The sequence below is a fragment of the Aspergillus nomiae genome, assembly GCF_001204775.2.
Source record: "Aspergillus nomiae NRRL 13137 chromosome Unknown contig00652, whole genome shotgun sequence".
Lineage (NCBI taxonomy): Eukaryota > Fungi > Ascomycota > Eurotiomycetes > Eurotiales > Aspergillaceae > Aspergillus > Aspergillus nomiae.
In genome coordinates, this window is record NW_015378707.1 from 1 (window position 1) to 10,448 (window position 10,448).

General features: G+C 49.0%; 6 protein-coding genes across 6 annotated transcripts; 3 read left to right on the forward strand and 3 right to left on the reverse strand.

Moving 5' to 3' along the window:
- Window position 1: 1 nt before the first annotated feature.
- ANOM_010912 (alpha-tubulin suppressor protein Aats1) lies at window positions 2-622 on the forward strand (the record flags this gene model as incomplete). The annotated part of the gene is made up of 1 exon (XM_015556168.1): window positions 2-622. The coding sequence occupies exon 1, from the start codon at window positions 20-22 to the stop codon at window positions 620-622; it is 603 nt and encodes a 200-aa protein (XP_015401176.1). The 5' UTR covers window positions 2-19.
- ANOM_010913 (putative DNA repair protein rad9) lies at window positions 89-2,416 on the reverse strand (the record flags this gene model as incomplete). The annotated part of the gene is made up of 7 exons (XM_015556169.1): window positions 89-771; window positions 830-935; window positions 986-1,560; window positions 1,613-1,828; window positions 1,889-2,018; window positions 2,077-2,235; window positions 2,303-2,416. The coding sequence occupies 7 exons, from the start codon at window positions 2,414-2,416 to the stop codon at window positions 89-91; spliced, it is 1,983 nt and encodes a 660-aa protein (XP_015401177.1).
- Window positions 2,417-2,702: 286 nt separating this feature from the next.
- ANOM_010914 (uncharacterized protein) lies at window positions 2,703-4,784 on the forward strand (the record flags this gene model as incomplete). The annotated part of the gene is made up of 7 exons (XM_015556170.1): window positions 2,703-2,833; window positions 2,900-3,139; window positions 3,190-3,314; window positions 3,406-3,450; window positions 3,505-3,658; window positions 3,715-4,646; window positions 4,729-4,784. The coding sequence occupies 7 exons, from the start codon at window positions 2,703-2,705 to the stop codon at window positions 4,782-4,784; spliced, it is 1,683 nt and encodes a 560-aa protein (XP_015401178.1).
- Window positions 4,785-5,637: 853 nt separating this feature from the next.
- On the reverse strand, window positions 5,638-7,329 carry ANOM_010915 (uncharacterized protein; the record flags this gene model as incomplete). Its single annotated transcript, XM_015556171.1, has 2 exons — window positions 5,638-7,242; window positions 7,324-7,329. 2 exons carry the CDS (start codon window positions 7,327-7,329, stop codon window positions 5,638-5,640), a joined length of 1,611 nt encoding a protein of 536 aa, XP_015401179.1.
- A 402-nt stretch (window positions 7,330-7,731) lies between these two features.
- ANOM_010916 (FMN-binding negative transcriptional regulator) lies at window positions 7,732-8,523 on the reverse strand (the record flags this gene model as incomplete). Its single annotated transcript, XM_015556172.1, has 1 exon — window positions 7,732-8,523. One exon carries the CDS (start codon window positions 8,521-8,523, stop codon window positions 7,732-7,734), a length of 792 nt encoding a protein of 263 aa, XP_015401180.1.
- An 814-nt stretch (window positions 8,524-9,337) lies between these two features.
- Window positions 9,338-10,193, forward strand: ANOM_010917 (type 1 glutamine amidotransferase; the record flags this gene model as incomplete). The annotated part of the gene is made up of 3 exons (XM_015556173.1): window positions 9,338-9,706; window positions 9,774-9,848; window positions 9,909-10,193. 3 exons carry the CDS (start codon window positions 9,338-9,340, stop codon window positions 10,191-10,193), a joined length of 729 nt encoding a protein of 242 aa, XP_015401181.1.
- Between the last annotated feature and the right edge of the window lie 255 nt (window positions 10,194-10,448).

A 10,448-nucleotide genomic window follows, 5' to 3' on the forward strand; every position in this document is an offset into this window, starting at 1 on the left:
TGTGGGTGTTGCGAGTGGAATGGGGCATACGGTTGTCGTGTTGTCGGATGGATCGGTGTATGGATGGGGTGCGGCGAGGAAGGGTCAGCTAGGGGAGGCGGCGAAGGGGCAGAAGATTGTTTGGGAGCCGGTCAAGGTTGAGGGGGTGCCGTTTCGAGCGACGGGTGCTGTTTGTGGGCGCGAGTTTACTGTTGTTACGGGTGATAGGAGCAAGGGGGAGTTTGTGATTTTGGGGTCCGCGGATAATAGGTGGAATGTCTTGTCTGGTGCTCCTCCTGCCTTGGGGGCGTATCGTGGTATTTGGGCTAGCTGGCATGGTGTTTATGTACAGCGGGATGAGGGTGTTTTGGCTTGGGGGCGCAATGACCGTGGTCAGCTTCCGCCGGCGGATTTGCCGGTTGTGAGAGAGTTGGCAGTGGGAAGCGAGCATGCTCTTGCTTTGCTTGGTGATGGGATGGTTGTGGCGTTTGGTTGGGGCGAGCATGGGAATTGTGGGCCTGCTGCGGATGAACAGGGGAATGTGAAGGGCAAGTGTGGTTTGATTCCTCTTCCTACAGAAGGGGAGTCCCATGTTGTTGGTGTTGGGGCGGGTTGCGCGACTAGCTGGGTTGTCATGTCGTGATCTGCGGATGGTCTCGCAGGAAGAGGAGGCGAATCCGTCAACTCCATTTCGGGTACTGATTGATGGGCCATGGCTGACGACCTTCACCCGATCAATATGTGTTGGAGCAGAACTCGGTCCCCTCAGTCGAAAAGACCAAGACCCTGAACCTACGAAATGTTAGCCCGGTTTTTGTGGTGGAGCGGAATCCTCTTACCTGTGATATACGTTGCGTCGGGGGTAAACCCATATCTTCCTCATGACTTGTATCTTGGGGAGGCATACTGGGCTCATTATCTCGCAAGCGGGGAGCGAGACTCTCGTCAAACGTCTGCTGGCTTTGATCAGTAATGAGCTTGAGCAGATCCGTTCTATCTGCCATACCTGATCGCCAGTTGCATCCCATCCGAGTCTGTCCTCGGCTTCTTCCTCCTCTTCGTCGTTCGGTACATCCCATTGCCTATCATCATCTGCTGGTACGAACAAGCTGTCGAACTGGATGGATGCAGGGGGCGGCCGCTGGCTTTCGGTGGTCGTCCCTGTGCCACGAACAGAAGCCCCCGGAGTCCCGGTGAGCGGACGAATGGATCGCGCGCGGGGCGGAGGCATATGGTTCGTATTAGAAGTGACGTTCACTCGGCTGACATTAGCCGGAGCAGGCGTATGCCTTGCTGATAATTCTGGTGCATGAGATGAATCTGGGATATCGCTATCGGAGTCCCCTGTGGTCATCAGAGTGAATTCGGTCTTCACGCCCCCAAAGTCGTATGCAAGCTGCAAGGGTCGAGTTGGGCGTGTGTATCGAGCTGTGATTGTTGAATGTGCAGACTCAGCATGTGCTATTACCGCCTTGAAATCTTTCAAGGTGATAGCAATGTGGAGGTTGTCTTCTGCCAAGAAATATTCAAAGTCCTTTTTGTCGATAGCCACCGATGTATGTACCGGCTTCTTGAGGATTTCTGTGGGATGTTAATTAGCGCAGTACTGCAACGGTTAATGGATGTATCCGACCTTTCCCATTGGTAATCTTAGTAGTGAAGCTAGTGAAAACAGCCTTGCCGTTATCAGAGCAGATATCCAACTGCTCTGCAGAGGGGCTGAAATGATCTGTTATCTCTCTTAGAAATCTAGGTTCTATGCTCCACTGATTTGTCGTTTTCGTTCTGTCAAAGACAGCATGGTTAACCGTAGTTGGTTCATAATTGAGCTTATAGGATTTGATGACTCCTAGTATGATAGTCAGAGTAAACCCAGAGAAAGATTACTTGGTCGCTGTTAATTCCTTACCAAGTCCACAAATCATCTTAATAGCGAGTCTGCATTCAGTTTGGTCCCGGTGCTCATGCAACTCAACCTCGCAACGTTCAACTGCGGTATCCTTGTCTCTGGTTCTCCCCTTGAAGACCGAGAGCAATGCCTTATGAACGTTAGTGCCAAGAACAAATACTAAACGCAGTCCTTGGAAGTTCTCTCACTTTAATGTACAGTTGGAAACAGAATCTATCGGGACGGGCAGCCCCAGATGCTCTACTGCCTCGTGGCATATCAAAGGAGTAGGACTCGAAGAAGGTGTCCGCCTCGAAAACAAAGGCGGAATATGCCGTTTTGGTAGAATTGAGCACACTCAGACGAAGCTGGGCTTTCCAGTCAGTTCAGATATACTCTAAAGATACATAATTCGAACAACTCCAGGGCACTGACCAGATCGAACTCGGCCTCGATGGCTACAGTCTCATGGAACTTGGCCAGGCACGTCAGTGCATCGTGCAGCTGGTACAGCGCCTCGGGGGCGAGGGAAAATGATAAGGCGACCATGTCTCTTCAGTGGTAATATTCTGTCTGCATTTACTAGTCTCTATGCCAATCACTGGTATTATAAAAACTTATAGTAAAAGACGAGGAGTTCTGGACTCGGACCAGTTGCATGAAATCCAAAACACGAACGCGGGCTTACATAAGCCGTACTGAACTTCATCACGGAGCGCGAAAACATGCTCTAAGTTTACATTGTCCAGAACCTCGATTTAATCCGCCGTAAGTTCGTCTATGTAGGAGCCGTGTCGAACTTATCATCGCCACTGACTGACCTCTTCATGTCAAGATGACCTTCCCGTTAGTTGGCGATGTTCTCTATATCATTCTTAACATCCTCGCGGACCAGCGCGACTACAACAGCTTGTATCAATGTGCCATAACATCCCGATGCTTCACGGAACCCGCCTTACAGGTTCTGTATAGGTAGTACTAAGGTGTTGTCGCTGTACATGCCATGGATCATCCACTGATATCTAATATCAGGCAGCGTAATTCTTCGACTCTCGAACCTTCTGACTTTCTACCTCGAAGGACGTCTGTGACGTTAGCCGCTATAGATGATGTGCAGATTAACTCGATTCGCAAATGGGCTAAGATGTGGCGCTCCATAGTGATGTCTGCCTTGGAGTATACGTACTTGCCTTATTATACTTATATTCACTATCTGGACCTTGAAGGCCTGGAGTTCCTGCTTCGTGTGCTGTACTATGAAGATGAAAAGGAGTAGGTCAGCGCTGTCACTAGATGACGCTTGTCCCTCTAACGATGTATAGAGCATTCTTTACCCCAGAGATTGATGATTACTTGTCTCATGAGTATGGGATGAAAGGAAACAGGCGGCTTCGTTCCTCTTCCAAGTCATTTGATAAAGATTTCGTTCTGTTCACAATCAGCGCAGGTCAGTTTAATCTTGTCTTGGTAAACCTGCGTTATTCACCCTCTAGCTCTATAGTAGTTCTGTGTGCCGCGTTGAGCTAATAATAGCAAAGCAATTGTCAAACGATTAACTTCGATAAGGGGAATGGCCTGCAATGGTAGGTCATACTATGACAACCCAGCGCAGTAGGGCGTGCCTGACAGCCCTACAGCTTATCCAGTGCAACCCTCCATGCTTGAATTCCTTCAACGGTTACCCTCTCTGCAAACGTTGAGAATCTGGTCCGGCTCTTGTCTCACGGATCATGTAGTAGACAAGATTCGCAATCACTGCCCCGACCTCAAAAATGTCATAATTCGCGGATGGTATGGCCCTGTACGATACCTCTTGGCCAGTTCTACTTACAAGCATCCACTACTAGGTATTCAGAATCTCCTATTGATGGAGATGCGACCTTGGAAAATCTTCTAAACAAGCTGCGGCCTAATACTCTGGAGCATTATGAAGTGCTTAACTGTTCCCAACAAGGACCCCGCTCGATCAGGGCCCTGAGCTCACATTGGGACTCACTAGCAGTACTCAGTCTGGATAGGCTGAGGACTACGGCAGTCGCTGAGCTAGTCTCACTATCCGCACCACCAGCATTGAAAGTCTTAGCATTATCAAACACAGTTTGGATCCGCGATGAAGCGCCTCCCCAGCCTATAGACCAAGTGGCGGATTGGATACGCCGCTGTAAAACCCTACAGCAGCTGGAACTTGTGCACTTCACGGATGACGACCCATTTCTACTCGCAAAAGTCCTCCCTGAGAAGAGTCTCCATCTATCGAGCCTCTCATTAAAAGACTACTGGATACACACGGCAAGTCCCTTCCATGAGGCTCTGCACCAGCACCCATCACTACAATATCTGCACCTGGACGGCCAAGGAAGCGACGAACCTGAGCACAACGAATCCCTCATCCAGGGCATCAGCCAACTACCCAATCTCCGCGGACTAAAGCTCGAAGGCGTATCGAGCGGTTTCATCATGGAGGACTTTATGGCACTAACACCCCATCTGCCCCATCTTGAACGACTCTGGATCGACGGCAAATACTTCTGCAACAGAATATGGAACGCATTCCTCTGTCTTCCCAAGCTCAAAGGCCTCACCATCGCCGGCCGCAGTGCATTCAAAGGCAAGGGCATTCTTGACTTCATCGACCAGCTGGGACCGGGGAACAGAGGCTTCCGCTTATCCATCTTAAAGTCCACGGACGACACGGATATTAACGATATAACAGAGCATTTTGTCCGCGATCATCTGGGATCTAAACTGAATGGATACTTCGACTTTGACTGGGCAGAAGGTGGGTACCCTTTTTTTTTTTTCTTTCCCATTGTCTCTGCAATGCTGGAGCTTGGTCCTGATCCACTGACGATCTCTTCCAGAAGAGGAGTACGAGACGGAAGAGGAGGCAGATTTTGATGACGACATGTCCGAATGAAACTATCTATGACAAGAAAGGCAACTATACCCAGTAGCACTCAGGAATAAGAGCTGATGACCACCATTTATTTTCTATTACGTCAACAATTCCTACACAGTATAATACCTTGGCGTCCGTGGAGATCGTACGATTCTAGAAAATGTGCGAAATGTCACTTAGTCCGAAATGGTCACCGTTGGGCCTGGAGACTCCACATTTCTATGGGGTTGGAAGCCCGCACCCCCATAGCACTATTGTATTTTAGCGATCCCATGGCACTTGGCGGGCCGCGAAGTAGACCAGTTTGTTGGGGTTGGTCGTACGTCGTACGAGCAGGTTTGGGTTCTATGACCCACTGAGGGGGCTATATTGTGTAAATAAGGTGGCTGGGAGTGGGTGTAGTTTTGTGTGTTGGATATTGATGAAGATATTGTACTTGGTAGGGCTGGTGGGGTTTGTCTAACTAACTATACTCCGGAGTGCTCCGTATGTTAGTAATTTGATTTTTAGCAGGTTTAATACTCTGTTAGAGAAATTCATTAATAATAGGTGGTTTTTTAATCAATAATGGAAAGGCTTTATTCATATCGAAAACAGTTGTATTAACTAAACGCTTTGAAAGTAGGGCCAGCTAGATGTGAACACCCAAGTAACTACAGCTAAATTATAATCTATATCGAAAGACATCAAAACCCCGTAACCAACGCCGAAGACCCACAATGTTGGAAAAAGATGGCTTTCATGGTCAGCCTCTGCATCCGCTTGCACATGGGTTGACTTGTGTATTGCCATGGTGTTGTTCGAGAGTAGAAGAATTGTTGTGTAAAATCGCCTGAAGCTGCGGTATTGATTGTCGACCTTGGATATAGATCTAAACATTCAGAGTAATGCATTCCTCGAAGAGACAGTTCCTTATCCGACATCTGCCGTGAAACAAGAGACTGCTGATTGACTGGCTATTGTAGGCCGTGACCTTGGGGTGTCCACCGCCATCGTCCACCGGCTGCGTGACAGCAAACACGTCTCGGCCGACCATCCTCTGTTGATTGATGACTTTGACGACACTTAAGGTCTGGTAAACTGGGAAAGCTCCTTCTTCAGTTGGCTGCAGATCCTGCAGCGTTTGTAACCAGTTTTGGATCTTCAGGCCGACAGAAAGACTTTGGCATCGAAGAATCCCCGCCAGTAGTAAGCCTGAGAACCCGATTGTATAACTGTTTCTGGTAAGAGACGTCCGCATCTCTGTACCTTGCGCTATCTGTACTAAGGTCTGCGCCCAAAGCTCCGTTTGGTAGCATTCACCTTCGTAGCCTGAAGTGGACTGATTGCATAGTTCTTGCAAGAGACCAGTACACTGCATTATACGCGCTACTACATAGTAGGCGTAGTTGAGAGCTGCGTCGTGAGATTGGAAATGGATTGTCGTGCTACTCGTATCATTGAGTCTGTAAATTGGTAGCTCAGATGGCGGAAGATGCAACAGCCACTCGTCTAACTTCGTAGCCTCGTGACATAGGAGGGAAGCGCATTCAGCGTAGCACCGGTTGTTTTCATGTTTGGCCTCTTGTTCGGACCTCATATCCTTGAACTGCTGGAGCACAGCCTTGTAGTTCAGCCGATGTGATTCACACATGATGCTTAGTACCTTGACACGTCGGTCGTGGAGTGTTCGGGGTTCTTCTTTCAGTGAGATGGGTAAGGGGATCGACGGTAGCTGCTGATGTATATCCAACGAGCTGAAATAGGCACGAGCCCACCACACGACGTACCGAGTCTGCATCCATGACCTGAGGAGGGGCTTGATGACCACATCTCCGGCTCCTTCACGCCAGTCAACTAGAAAACTCATCATCCCTTGCACGTGGCAATAAAAGGCTTGAAAATTGCCCATTGCCGATTCTAGGTGAGCGAATAGAACAAGGACAATGAATACAACCGTGGCATTGTGGCGATAGTCGGATGCTTTCATTGTGGCTAGTTTCCTGATCGCCGACGAGTAGTACAAATGACTTCTTGTTTGATGGATGAGATTGGGGCTCAACGGCCCCATCAGCCCGGTGGAAGATGTTCTGCGTTCACTATAGAGACGGCTGATGTTGCAAGAGGACAGAGCCAGGATAGCATCGTTGAGGATGGGATGATCAGCGGTCAACAGAGTGGCAGAGTGGAACATTGGGTGTAAGGCTGGTAAGCAGTTATCCTCCCAATACGTGGTGTAAAAGATATCTCTCTCTGTTACTTGCAACGATTTGGTTATTCCATGGCTTCCTATCCGGGGGCCACCTTGTGTAGCTTGGATAGCAAGCCTCTCGTTGCCAGCCAACCATTGCCTCTCTGTGGATGGAGTGTCATACGAGGATGATACTCTGTTTGAATCCTGCACCGTTATGTTCTGAAATTTGAGCACAGGCTGGACATATTCACAGCGCCTGTCCAGTCTTGCGCAGGTTCCGCATGTTGGCTTCTGCTCATCACACTTTACGCAATGTTAGCACCATGATAATCGCAATTCTATACAGCAATTCAACCTTTGTTCTTCGATCACGACAGCTCTTACAGCCATTGCGCGAACGTATTATGTTTGTCTTTCTTGGTCTAGGCGGTGCAGGTTTGTACATATGGCATACTAATTGTGGTGTGTTCTGATGCTGTCGGAGTATATGAGTCAGTTGATGATGGATGGAGTGGCAAGATGCAACCATACTAAATTTATCCCGCAACCCCAGAGCTAATCCTGATTAGGAAGGCCTGTAGAATGTCCACCATTCGGTTCAACTTCCAACAGAGAAGCGACAGTCTTCGTAGGATAGATGGCTAAATGACGTGGTCCTTGTTTAATATGGACATGTTCTGCTGATAGTGTACACAACAGAGTAATCAGAGACAAGCTAAACCATGCTATTTGTACCCTCATTCAACAAAGACTCGTCAAGTCCGGTAGGAACTAATGACATCGTAAAGCAAACTACCCTTCCTTCGCAGCTTTCAGCTCCTCCTTCTTCTTATCATGGAGCTCCCCTCGCTCCTTGACTAATGCTGAGATGGCCTCTCCAGTTTCCCCTCCCAATTTTGCAAACCCCCTGACAACACCATCTCGATCCCCCCGTCTCATCTCCTGACTCATCTTGAACTTGCCCTCAAGTTTGCCAATCTCGATCTTGATCCCCACAACATTCCTCTGCATCAACTCAATGTACCGCTCCGGAGCATCAGCAACCTTCCACGGCTGCGGCCTATCCCCACCCGTGAACCCCATAATCGTTCTCTCGCATTGCTCCGACAAATCATGCATCTGTTTCGCCAGGAAGGACCCTGCCTCCGGGGTCTTGGAATCGTAGTAGAGCGACAACTTCCCATAGACCTGAACGGCGGAGTAGTTCCAGGTGGGCACGACTTTGCCGGTGTCCGGCTTGGTCTCGGTGTAGTATTTGGGAGTCACGTAGTGATCGTGCTGTCCGTTGAAGACTACTAGGACATCCTGTTCAAAGGAGAGAACCCCCGGTGGCTTGCCGTCGACTGCCTCGATCATGGCCTTCGCTTGGGGGTTCTGCTTCGCGATGTGGGCGCGAAGCTGGGGGGTGGCTGAAATGTTGTCCCCAGTGCCGGGGAGATCAAGCACAAATGGGACATGGGTGCATTGGAGGAAGTCTTGGGTGGAAGAATTGATCCCCGTGATGAGGATTCCTAGCGGGTTCTCTTGGATGAATTGGAAGAGAACTTCCGTGTCGGATTCAGCGTGTACACTTGGAAGGAACATGGTTAGATCTCGAGGGAATATATTCGAAGAGGTATGAGAAAGGAAGCATGTTCGGGATTGAGCTGGTTTGTATACCCTTGACGGAGACTGGAGCCTAGTCACTGTTTCTCAGCCCATTCCTGCGTTGGCCACAATCAGAGCCTAGAACGGCGAATCGAGTCATAAAAGCGGATCTAAAACCTCTCGCTGGTGAGTCAACACATGCAATTGACGATTCCTTCGTCGACGGTTGACCATATGAGAAGATTATGATTCGTAAGAAGAGATGTTTTTCGTACTGATGATGGAGGTTTTTAATCCTGATTGCCAAGGTATACATTGGCTATCCTCTCATTGGCTCGTCGTTCTTGCTCACCCGATTCGGTAAATTGCGGGACTCTTCCCAACGCATGATTGGAGTAGTTAAGACCCACTTCGGTATCTGGTCGCTCAATCTGGTTAGCGCAATATATCACGATATCTACTTGGTCCTATGGATAGGGTCACTATTTGGATCATTTCCCTTGGGTGGACATTACCGTAGGTCTTGCCTTAAAGTTCCAGGGGCAGCAGTGCCTGGAAGAAATTCTCTGCCTCAGGTGGACCGATCTTACCATAAACGGTGTGCAATTGCGATGCCCTATCAGCATGAGCGATCTGCCTTTATTCCGTCCCTATGTAGAATCGAATAGAAGGCAAGTTAGATACCAGGAGAGAGTAGAGAATGATCTCTATAAGTATGCATAAGCATCAGTCTGAGTACTCCAACAAGACAATCAATCCAACGCTTCTCTCTCTCTCCCACTTATACTCAATCCAACAATCATCCAGCACGATGAGCAGCCCAGAACCACTGCGGGTCGCTGTCCTCGTCAACACGCCCCCTAATACCGACTTCTGGAATGATGTCAGGGACTCATATCACGCTGCCTTTGAAACCGCTGCACCCGACTCCCAGATCGACATGTACGACCCAGTCTTCCAGGGCAGCTTCCCTAACCCCCAAGAATACGACCTGATCGTCCTGAGTGGAGGCAAAGCAGATGCCTCGTCGTCTGAGCCCTGGGTCCTGGGTGTATTAGAATTCCTACGTAAAACTGCGCAGGAGTCCCCTAAGACCAAGGTCCTAGGGATCTGCTGGGGCCATCAGGCTATTTCGAGGGCATTTGGTGGAGAGGTCCGGGCTGTGCCCACGGGACCAATTGTAAGTACATTTATCTGGTTAGCTACTGACGCACCACCGAACACTATAAGCTCATACTAGATTCTAGGCTGGCCTTGAAGACGTAAAATTGACAGAAGCCGGGAAGAAATTCTTCGCTTGTGCCGCAGACATTCACTCTTATGTGCGTTTTTCCCTTGATTTCCCCTTCCCTCGCCTTTCCTATTAATGAAAACCCCCCAAGAGATTGCCAGAGTTCCATGTACGAGAGGTGGCAAAGCCCGGATTGGGCTTTGTTCACTTGGCTGAGAACCATGAAATGTTCGTGAATCAAGAGAATACGGTCTTGTCGTTCCAAGCACATCCAGAGGTCCCGGCCGCGCTCGCCAAGAAATTGTTGTTGGAAGAGGACGATGTTTACAATGGAAATCTCTCTCAGGAGGAACTAGAGGATCATCTGAGGCAGCTTGATCAGCCAACAGATGGCGCCAAGGTGCTGAAACGGGTCATTGAGTGGGTGAGGGAGTGAGGCACTGTTGCAATGTCTGGAGATAGAATAGCTGCGGTTCGGGAAGATATGTCACATAATATTATCTTAGGTTCAGTTGCAGAGATGTACAAAAGCGAGTATCTTTTGTACAAAAGGGTCCCTTATCGCGAGTCCATGACCATAGAGGCAGTACATCATGAGAAAACATCATCAAGTGATGGGATATACAAGCATTGTTCCCGGTAGCGAGCAACCAAGCAGCCGAAATGTCCAATCGGAGATAGATTGAAAGTT